Here is an 11,398-nt window from a genome sequence, read left to right as displayed (position 1 = left end):
GTGCCTCACACCTCTAATCCAGCACTTTGGGAGGCCAAGGCGGGCAGATTGCTTGAACTCAGGAATTAAAGACCAGCCTGGGCAACATGATAAAACCCCATCTTTACCAAAAATACAAAAAATTAGCTGGGCACAGTGGTGTGCACCTGTGGTCCCAGCTACTTGGGAGGCTGAGGTGGGAGGTTAGCTTGAGCCCCGGAGGCAGAGGTTGCAGTGAGCCAAGATTATACCACTGCAGTCCAGCCTGGGTAACAAAACAGGACCCCATCTAAAAAAACAAAAGCATACTGTTTTTCAGGTTCAAGAAGAGAGGCCTTTCTCCCTTTCCTCACCTCTTGAGGCATGAAACAGGGATTCCTTATCCTAGTTTTATTACCACCAAACTCCTAGCAGTCATAAAAGTCCTTTTTCCTCTCAACCCACCTCCTCGCTGCCTCACACTGCAGTATCCACTCTGTCGCCAGCAGTGAGGCATTATAGCAGGAGGCTTCTGAGGTGGTCAGAGTGGCAGCTCTCAAATGGGGTGTCTGAGAACCTCATTTCCTTGTTACATCCCTCCCTGGTCAGCCATATGTGTTCAGCAGCCAAATGGCAGAATTCACCCCCAGAACTGTGATTGTCTTATCTCTAATCTGGAAGGCCCACAAGTGTGGAGAAGCACTGGAGACCCTCCCGAAGCAGTAGTGCTAGCAGTCAGGGGCTACTCTCCCTGCTGGGCCCCATGCGAAGCCTGGCCACCCTACCCCAGGTATGTGACACTTGGCTGGCCGTTCTTTATTGTCCTGCTAGTACCTGTTGAAAAGCTTCTTTTATTAAAGAAGAGCAGGAGATTGAAGTGTCATGAATTGAAAAGATTGAATGATGTCATAGACTACCGACCCATATGCCTTGTTCCTTGCTACAGAACTGAGGTTTGTAATCCTGGGAGTTCAAGCCTAAGATGCCCATAAGTACGAATAACATGCTCTGTGGTGTTCTTCAGGGTCAAGGAGGCAGAGGTGGGGGTAGGAAGTAAGAAGAGCTGGAAGGGTTGACCAGAGGCACCAATTTGTCTCCTGTGGGCTTGGTCGGGATGTGAGCTACCAGGGGGCCAGGCTGGGCCTGACTCTCAGAGAGGCCTGATAAACAGTACATATGATAAAACAACTCCTGTATGTTCATTTTGATTTTATTTGTTTTTTGAGACAGAGTCTTGCTCTGTCATCCAGGCTGGAGTACAGTGGCTCAATCATAACTCACCACAGCCTCTAACTCCTGGACTCAAGTGATTCTTCCACCCTAGCCTCCTGTGTATCTGGGACTACAGCTGTGTACTGCCACACCTGTGAGCCATCTCACCCAGCCTGAAAATTAGATTTTCTGAAAAGACATTATAAAATCAACATGGGTTGGGCATGGTGGCTCATGACTGTAATCCTGGCACTTTGGGAGGCCAAGGCAGGAGGATCACCTGAGGCCAGGAGTTTGAGACCAGCCTTGGCAACATAGCAAGACCCTGTATTTACAAAAAATTTAAAAATCAGCTTGGCCGGGCGTGGTGGCTCAAGCCTGTAATCCCAGCACTTTGGGAGGCCGAGGCAGGCGGATCACGAGATCAGGAGCTCGAGACCATCCTGGCTAATATGGTGAAACCCCGTCTCTACTAAAAAAATACAAAAAAATTAGCCGGCCATGGTGGTGCATGCCTGTAGTCCCAGCTACTCGGGAGGCTGAGGCAAGAGAATGGTGGCAGCCTGGGAGGCGGAGCTTGCAGTGAGCCAAGATTGCGGATTGCGTCATTGCATTCCAACCCGGGTGACAGAGCGAGACTCCGTCTCAAAAAAAAAGAAAAAAAAAAAAATGAGCTGGGTGTGCTGTCACGCACCTGTGGTCCTTGCTACTTGGAAAGCTGAGAGGAAGGCTCTGCTTGAGGCCAGACCAAGACTGCAGTGAACCAGAATCATGCTACTGCACTCCAGCCTAAGTGACAAAGCAAGACCCTGTCTCCTAAAAAGAGGAAGAAGAAACTAAATCAGATTTTCAAAATACAGAACACAGAAATTATTTACCTGGGGCTGACGCGATGGCTCACGCCTGTAATCCCAGCACTTTGGGAGGCCAAGGTGAATGAATCACCTGAGGTCAGGAGTTCAAGACCAGCCTGGCCAACATGGTGAAACCCCGTCTCTACTAAAAATACAAAAAAATTATCCGGGCATGGCGGCAGGCGCCTGTAATCCCAGCTGCCTCGGGAGGCTGAGGCAGGAAAATGGCTTGAACCCGGGAGGCAGAGGTTGCAGTGAGCTGAGATCGTGCCATTGCACTCCAGCCTGGGCAACAACAGCAAAACTCTGTCTCAAAAAAAAAAAAGGAAAAGAAAAGAAATTATTTACCTGGAAAATGTAGTTTCTATGTGAGTCTTATTTATTTATTTAATTAATTAATTTATTTATTTATTTGGGACAAAGTCTCATTCTGTCGCCCACGCTGGAGCGCAGTGGCTTGATCATAGCTAACTGCAGCCCCAGTTTCCTGGGCTCAAGGGATCCTCCTACCTCAGCCTCCCAAGTAGCTGGGACTACAGGTACATGCCACCATGCCTGGCTTATTTTTTATTTTTTTTAAATAGATACTAGGTCTTGCTATGTTGCCCAGGCTGATTTTGAACTCCTGAACTCAAGTGATCCTCCCACCTTGGCCTCCCAAAGTGCTGGGATTATAAGCGTGAACCACCATGCCCAGCCAAGTCTTAATATCCAAGTCGCAATGGGCTTTTTTCCTCTGAATTTGTGACATTGGCTGAATCCCTCCCTTGGTGATGGTAATAAAATGTACTGTTGACAGAGCTGTACTGAGCCAGGTACTTTACATATACTGCTTTGGTTGACTTAGTTCTCTTTTCTACCCTGTAACTGTAAAATCCTGCTTTACGTTAACAGTAGTAAACAAAAACCCAGAGAAGTTTAGAAATTTCCCAGGTCATCTAGCAATGAAGTGAGAAAGCCAAGATTTGAGCATAGGAATTTCTGGCTCCAAAGCTTGAGTCCAGCACCAATAATTGACTCTTCCTGGGCAGTCAGTTGTCTTGGGGCCCATCCATCACGTGGGACATCGGCCACTTCTTTTTTTTTTTTTGAGACAGAGTTTTGCTCTTGTTGCCCAGGCTGGCGTGCAATGGCGCAATTTCAACTCATTGCAACCTTCACCTTCCGGGTTCAAGTGATTTTCCTGCCTCAGCCTCCCGAGTAGCTGGGATTACAGGCATGTGCCACCACACTCGGCTAATTTTGTATTTTTAGTAGAGACAGGGTTTCTTCCTGTTGGTTAGGCTAGTCTCAAACTCCTGACCTCAGTTTGTCTGCCCACCTCAGCCTCCCAAAGTGCTGGGATTATAGGCGTGAGCCACCATGCCCAGCCGAGACATCGGCCATTTCTATAAAGTTTTCTTAGTTTTTTGTTGCAAGATATATTGTCTGTAGTTACTGTTGTTTCTGCTGCAAGCTGGTCCCACCTGAACCTGTGTGGAAAGAATCCATCTTGGTCCATCAGGGTAAGCTGCACCCTGCAGTAAGCCATCAGAAATAATCTGTGTCTTTACCATTGCCCCATCTGAAAACATTCAGAAAATGTTCAGGGGCCTGAGGGAAGATGAACACCATGGTTATTGAAGATGCACATACCTGGAGAAGGCACACTCTTGACTCGGTTACCCCAGGTCACAGGCATCCAGGCCTAAGGCTGCCCCTCCAACCAGGAAGTACCTGTGGAGTGCCAGAGTGGAGCCTGGATGGCCATGGAGGAGAAGCCCAGGTGCACACATTGCCCAAATGGGCTTCAACTAGAAGGGTAAGCACACGAATTAATCCAGACCAAGACTTGGTATTCCGTTTTCCACATTGCATATAGGCTCTGTGTAATGCTTTCAGTCTCGTTTCCTAACCCAGCCCTGCCTTCTCAGTCCTTCAGCATTTTGTGATCATTGCCTCTCCCCAGTCACCAAGTCCTTCTGCATAGCAGCTCCCATCTCTCATTCAGTAGCTAGAGCAGGATGAGCAGCTGAAAGACCACAGGAGGCAAAGAGATCAAAAAGAAAATTTTGGAGTGGCTAGGCATGGCAGCTCATGCCTTAATCCCAGCACTTTGGGAAGCCAAGGTAGGTGGATCACCTGAGGTCAGGAGTTGGAGACCAGCCTGGCCAACATGGTGAAACCCTTTCTCCACTAAAAATACAAAAATTAGCCGGGCATGGTGGTGGGTGCCTGTAATCCCAGCTACTCAGGAGGCTGAAGCAGGAGAACTGCTTGAACCCGGGAGGCGGAAGTTGTAGTGATCCGAGATCAAGCCACTGCACTCCAGCTTGGGCAACAGAGTGAGACTCTATCTCAATTAAAAAAAAAAAAAAAAAAAGGAAAATTTTGGAGGAATGCACAGATCATGTATCAGGACCTTATGGGTGGGGCCTTTGTAAGGACTTCGGCTTTTATTCCAAGAAGCAATTGGACATTGGAGAGCTTTTTCGTGGGTTTTTGCCAGGGTATTTACCCTTCCTGGCTTACTATGACTTGTAAACTTCTGTATGTGTCTAGTCCATACTGCTTTTTGGGCTTTCTGAGTTTTCTATTTAAGGTATTAGCACAGGATTTCCTTTGACTTGAACCACATGAAGCTTGCAGGAACACTGCAGGTGTTAGTGTCTCATGGCTGCTCATATCCTCACGAGCTTTCATCTTGAAACATGGAGCAGCATTCATCCCTTCAGTTTCCAGCTGCTCATCCTCTAGCACTCTCTTCAGGGCTTTGTCCAGCTTTGTTTAGCTCTGGGTGCGTGTTGACTGCAGTATACCCGGAATGGGTGTGAGGGCAAAAAGGGTATTCTCACTTCCTTCCCGTCCTACGAGAGCCGAGCATTTTCTAGCCTTGGGCCACTCTAACTTGTTGGACCAGTGTTTTCAGAAAACAATCTGCAGGAACTCTTAGGGCCCTCTCTGGAGTTATGACTAAGAGTGGGAGTTATGACTAGCCCATCCCCTAGAAAATAGGTTAGATTCCCTTGCCCCAAGCTGATGACCTAATAAATGCATGACAGCATAGAGACACATCCATGAAGTGTGCCAACCTCTCTAGCCCACCTGTATTATTCAGGGTTCTCCAGAGAAACAGAACCAATAGGGTGTTTAAGAGAGAGATTTATTTGAAGAAATTTGGGGCCAGGCATGGCAGCTAACACCTGTAATCTCAGCACTTTGGGAGGCCAAGGCAGGAGGATCACTTGGGCCCAGGAGTTCTAGACCAGCCTATGCAACAGAGGGAGACCCCATCTCTACAAAAAAAATTTAAAATTAGCCAGATGTGGTGGTGCACACCTGTGGTCCCAGTTACTCAGGAGGCCAAGGTGGAGGATCGCTTGAGGCCAGGAGTTTGAGACTATCCTGGGCAACATAGCAAGACCCCACCTCTACAAAAAAGAAAACAAAAAAATTAGTTCATGCAGTTGTGAGGCAGACAAGTCCAGAATCCTCAGGGCAGGTGGACATGCTGGAGATTCCTCCTTGGAACTTTGAGATTTCCTGTTGTGTCCTATTGTTAGGTATTGGGAAGAATGTCGTTTGCGAGAAGGCAGCAACATCGGTGGATGCCTTCCGGATGGTGACAGCCTCGCGCTACTACCCACAGCTCATGAGCCTGGTAGGGAACGTGCTGCGCTTCCTGCCTGCCTTCGTGCGCATGAAGCAGCTGATCTCAGAGCACTATGTGGGAGCGGTGATGATCTGCGATGCCCGCATCTACTCAGGCAGCCTGCTGAGCCCCAGCTATGGCTGGATCTGTGATGAGCTCATGGGTGGCGGGGGCCTGCACACCATGGGGACCTACATTGTGGACCTGCTGACCCACCTGACCGGCCGGAGAGCCGAGAAGGTGCACGGGCTGCTCAAGACATTTGTGAGGCAGAACGCTGCCATCCGTGGCATCCGGCACGTCACCAGCGATGACTTCTGTTTCTTCCAAATGCTCATGGGTGGGGGTGTGTGTAGCACAGTGACACTCAACTTCAACATGCCGGGCGCCTTTGTGCATGAAGTCATGGTGGTAGGCTCTGCAGGACGCCTCGTCGCCCGGGGAGCTGACCTCTATGGGCAGAAGAACTCTGCCACGCAAGAGGAGCTGCTGTTGAGGGACTCGTTGGCCGTGGGTGCGGGGCTGCCAGAACAGGGGCCCCAGGACGTCCCACTGCTGTACCTGAAGGGCATGGTCTACATGGTGCAGGCCTTGCGCCAGTCCTTCCAGGGGCAGGGCGACCGCCGAACCTGGGACCGCACCCCTGTCTCCATGGCCGCCTCCTTCGAAGATGGACTGTACATGCAGAGCGTGGTAGACGCCATCAAGAGGTCGAGCCGATCCGGGGAGTGGGAGGCTGTGGAGGTGCTGACGGAGGAGCCCGACACCAACCAGAACTTGTGTGAGGCACTTCAGCGGAACAACCTATGAACCTACACCTGGGCTCCTTGCCACAGGGCAGAGGGACCAGGGAGGGGAACAGGAGCCAGATATGACAGGGGCTTGGCCCTAGCAGAGATGGTATCTTTCATTTAATGAGTCTGGGTGAAGCCAGAGGTGGCCCTGGGACTTCGCCCCCTCCAGCGACTCACCTGCTCCTCAGACTTGCAGGGTGGCAAATGTTCTTGTTGGCCAGGTTACCACGGCGTGCAGAGGGCAGAGCTGCCGCCGGGCCTCCTCATGGCAATGCCAGTGAGTGGAACTCAGAAAGGCTCACCCTGGTGAGCCCCTCAGCCTGATCCGCAGTCCTAGTGGTGAGAAAGCACAATAGGGCCAGCTCGGCTGAGGCCCGAGGAGAAATGATGAGAAGTTTCGTTTTCTTCTTGGGCTGGGACATCTCAGGAACAGTGAGGGCAACAAGCTGTCCCTCAGGGACCCTCACCTGCCCTCCCATGTGACCAGGCCCTTCCCAGGTGGGGACTGGGGCTTGCTTTATTAAGTGAGCTCTCAGGCTTTTGAAGTAGGACAGAGGGCCCTGATTTGGCAGAGAGGAGGCAAGGGAGGGCTTTAGAACATCTGAGAAATGTTAATAAATAATTGAGAAAATAGGACATGGCATGTGGTGTTTGTTTGGTAGGTTGGGTTTCTTTAATACTGAAAGGCTTGTTTCTTGCTGTAGGGGGTTTTTCTCTTCACTCATTGCTCCACAGCAGCTTGAAGCCAGCCGTGGGTCATCACCGTCAACTGTGCCACACGGGCTGCTGCCCCTCCAGCCCTCGTCTCCTACCTGTTCCCTCATAGCCAAATCCCAGGAGCCTCCGAAGAAAAGATTTCCTCAGAGAACAGGAGTCAGGACTTCCTGATGGGCTGCTGCTGCGCCTGCCGTCTCAGCAGATATCGGGAGAGTTTGGGGCCTCACTGGGCTGGAGGTCAGGAGGGGTTCTGTTCTTAATGTCATGGTGTTGGCTGCCAGAGTGCCCTTGAGGTGGCGGGGAGGAGTGGTTTCAGGGAGGTGGCACAGGGTGAGAAGTAGGAGGAAGAGCTCCAGGCATGCCCCGTGGAGCAGCTGTGACTGGACCTGAGGGCCAATCACCCACTGTGCTCTTGACTGTGCTCTGCACAGGGCCAGCCTTCTACCCACCTCCAGAAGCTGGGGTGGTGAGTGGTGTTGAGAAAGGACACGCCCTCCCCATTGCGTCTTTGACCAGCCTGCCAGGCTCGTTCAGCCTGGACCGAGTTCTGTTCCCTTCTCTAACCTTCCGCCCACCTCCCTGCCATGGGCTCCTTGCCAGAAAAGCCCAGGGAGGGCTTCCTTTTCCTCTTGGCACCTCTTCTAGAAGTCACCAGGCTTGTTTTCCTGTCATGTACTGGATTCAGATATCCTTGTGAGAGGGAATAACAAGGGATGGGGTTGGAGTGTGCCTACTGCATGCTGACCCTCAGGGCAAACATGTATGTTATTATTTCACTTAATCTCCAAACCACTCTCTGACGGTAAATATTCTCATCATTCAGATCATAAAATGGAGGCACAGAGGGCAAAGCTACTTGTCTCCTGTAGGTTGTCCATGATGGAGCTGGGAGCCTGGTCAGGACCATCTAACCGCAGAGCCTGACCTTGAACCACACTTCCTCCCAGCACTTGGGAGTCTTCACACCCGAGGGCCCGGCATTGCCTCTGCCTGCTGCAGGAGCCTCGGCCTGGCCTGAACTAGGAAGTGAAGTGCAGACAGCACCCACCACCAGGCAGGACACTGAAGGTTAAAGGGGAGGCTGCCCCCTTGTCCCTGGGACAGTTAGCTCAGCTCAGTCCTCCCATGTTGTTGCTAGGATGTTGAGGTTGCTCTGAAATGTGGGAATTGACCAGGAAAGCACAAGCCCGACTTACATGCTCCCACATAAGAAAGGGCCATGTGGCCATCCAGAATGGCACTTGGGTTCCCAGAATGTGCTGGGGCTTAGTGCAGAGCTACTTCAATGAGGATCCTGTTTCCTCTAAGGGAATCCCCAGAACCTAGATTCATGGCCAGAGGGGTACATGGCCTCTTCCCTCAAATGTCTTTACCATCGAGTATCTCCTGGGTATCAGAGCTGGTCAGTCCCACATGGGATGGGGAAGACAGATGTGCTGAGATACCTGTGGCCAAGGGAGCCCACAGGGTTCTGGTCTCCATGCGGGACTGAACCCACACTGGTTCCAGACCTGTCCAGCAGCGCCCCCTCCTGGAAGAAGACAGCATCTCCCAGGACCTGTTTCCAAATCTCAGGATGTTACTAGCTAGCTCTTTCTCAGGTCAAAATAAAGTATTTCCAGGACAGTAAAAATGCAGTTAGCTTTGCTCATCAGATACAGCAACCAGAAGAGAACTTCCAGAATACCTGTTGCTTATTCTTCAACCTCCAGCCAAATCCAGGACTGTTTTCACCAAATCCAGAACTGTTTTCACCCAGACAGTGGCAGCCGCTTCCTTTCCTGTTCTGCCCGTCACCCTGCCAGCCAAGCAGCCTCTCCTGAACGTCACGCCAAGATCCCTCCCTGTCCACACCCCTCTTCCTCACCCCCGGACTTGCCCGGCCTGGTTTCCATATGGCCATGCCCTCCACTCCAGCCACACTAAGCAGCCCTCCTGCAGAGGTGGCAGCTTCCATACTAACAGGGCTTTGTCCCTGGCACATCCTCTTCCTGGAAGGCACCACCTCTCTCTCTCAGGAGTCAGCTGGAGGACTGCCTGGTCACCACTTCTGCCCTCGGCAAAGTAGCCACTCCCCAACCTGTGGTCCCACAGCCTTGGTCCTCAGTTGCACTGAGGTTGCATCTCCCTCCCTCCCTCCCTCCCTCTCTCTCTCTTTTTTCTTTCTTTCTTTCTCTCTCTCTTTCTTTCTTTTTCTTTTCTTTCTTTCTCTCTTTCTTTTTCTTTTCTTTCTCTCTCTCTCTCTCTCCCCCTTCCTTCCTTCCTTTATTCCCTCCCTCCCTCCCTCCCTTCCTTCCTCCCTTCCTTCCTTTATTCCCTCCCTCCCTCCGTTCCTCTTTCCCTCTCTCCCTCCCCTCCCCTTCTCTTCCCTATCCTCCCCTTCCCTTCCCTTCCCTCCTTTCTTTTCTTGACAGAGTCTCACTCTGTCACCCAGGCCAAAGTGCAGTGGCATCACCTTGGCTCACAGCCACCTCCACCTCCCGGGTTCAAGCGATTCTCCTGCCTCAGCCTCCCAAGTTGCTGGGACTGCAGGTGCCCGCCACCACACCTGGCTAATTTTGGGGGGGGGTTTTGTTTGCTTTTGAGACGGAGTTTCGCTCTTGTTGCCTAGGCTGGAGTGGAGTGGCGTGATCTCGGCTCACTGCAACCTCCACCCCCCTGGTTCAAGCAATTCTCCTGCCTCAGCCTTCCGAGTAGGTAGCTGGAATTACAGGCGCACACCACCACGTCCGACTAATTTTTTTGTATTTTTAGTAGAGACGGGGTTTCACCATGTTGGCCAGGCTGGCTGGTTTCGAACTCCTGACCTCGTGCCACCCACCTTGGCCTCCCAAAGTACTGGGATTACAGGCGTGAGCCACCGCCCCCAGCCTAATTTTTGTATTTTTAGTAGAGACGGGGTTTCACCACATTGTCCAGGCTGGTCTTGAACTTCTGGCCTAAGTGATCTGCCCCCCTCAGCCTCCCAAGGTGCTAGGATTACAGGCATGAACCACTGCACCTGGCCACTTGTTTTGAATATATAATTTCAACTTTTATTTTACATTCAGGGGGTACATGTGTAAGTTTGTTACATGTGTATACTGTGTGATGCTGAGGTTTGGGGACGATTGGTCTCATCACCCAGGTAGTGAACACAGTACTCAATAGGTTTTCTCAACACTCACCCCACCCCCTCTCTGCCCCCTCTCGTAGTCTTGTGTTTATGTTTCCCATCTTTGTGTCCATGTGTACCCAATGTGTAGCTCCCACTTGTGAGAACATGTTCTATTTGGTTTCCTGTTCCTGTGTTAATTTGCTTAGGATAGTGGTCTCAGCCGTTTCCATGTTGCTGCAACGGACACGATTTCATTCTGTTTTATGGCTGCATCATTTTTACTTCTTGAGACAGGGAAAAATAATGCCCAGGCTGGTCTTGAACTCCCGGGCTCAAACGATCCTCCTGCCTCAGCCTCCCAAATATCTGGGACTACAGACACAGACCACCACGCCCAGCTACACGTCTCCCTAAATCATGTAGCATTGCTCCTTTACAGCGAGCTTCTAGGAGTAGTAGGGACTTGATCCTTTCTGCAGTTCGTGCCACCCACCCTGCTTAGACAAGTCCATTGGGTAATAGGCCTCAGGAATTGCAGACTAGTTCTCCCACGATTTCTAATTCCTGCCTCGCCTGTGAGAAGACAGGACCAGCTCTTCCTTATCAGTTCTGGCCTTGCTTACACTTCCAGCCCTGGAGGCTGCATAAAGATAGGGAGGCCTTCTGGGGTCAGGCCTTAGCCAGAGAGTCCCCAGGTCGGCAGATCCTGCACAACTGAGGACAGGGATTCCTAGATCCCAGGGTGTAGTCTCCTGCAAGGCCACTTCTCTCCAGGCCTCTGCCTTCCCAACCATAAAGCGAGGAGGTTAAGCTCCATTATCTTGGCTGGGTGTGTTGGCTCATGCCTGTAATCCCAGCACTTTGGGAGGCCAAGGAGGGAGGATTGCTTGGGGTCCAGAGTTTGAGACCAACCTGAGGAACACAGACCCTATCTCCACAAAAAAATTTTTTGGCCAGGCACGGTGGCTCACATTTGTAATCCTTGAGTCCGGGAGGTGGAGGTTGCAGTGAGCCAAGATTGTGCCACTGCACTCCAGCCTGGGTGACAGAAGGAGACCCTGTCTCAAAGAAAAAAAAAACATCCTGACCCCATGGCTTGCCATGGGGCCAGTGAGCCCCCAAGTGACCCTGTCAA

General features: G+C 51.3%; 1 protein-coding gene across 1 annotated transcript in view; it reads left to right on the top strand.

Annotated features, from left to right (window-relative positions):
* Positions 1 to 7,085, top strand: part of GFOD2 (glucose-fructose oxidoreductase domain containing 2) — a 53,013-nt gene extending 45,928 nt beyond the window's left edge. Inside the window, exon 3 of the mRNA XM_011996707.1 lies at positions 5,567 to 7,085. Coding sequence (XP_011852097.1) covers positions 5,567 to 6,465 — 899 coding nt within the window. The 3' untranslated portion in view covers positions 6,466 to 7,085. The remainder of the gene's footprint in view (positions 1 to 5,566) is intronic.
* The last annotated feature ends 4,313 nt before the right edge of the window (positions 7,086 to 11,398 follow it).

Source organism: Mandrillus leucophaeus, unplaced genomic scaffold (assembly GCF_000951045.1).
Source record: "Mandrillus leucophaeus isolate KB7577 unplaced genomic scaffold, Mleu.le_1.0 Scaffold522, whole genome shotgun sequence".
Lineage (NCBI taxonomy): Eukaryota > Metazoa > Chordata > Mammalia > Primates > Cercopithecidae > Mandrillus > Mandrillus leucophaeus.
This window is presented reverse-complemented; position numbering and strand designations above follow the sequence as displayed.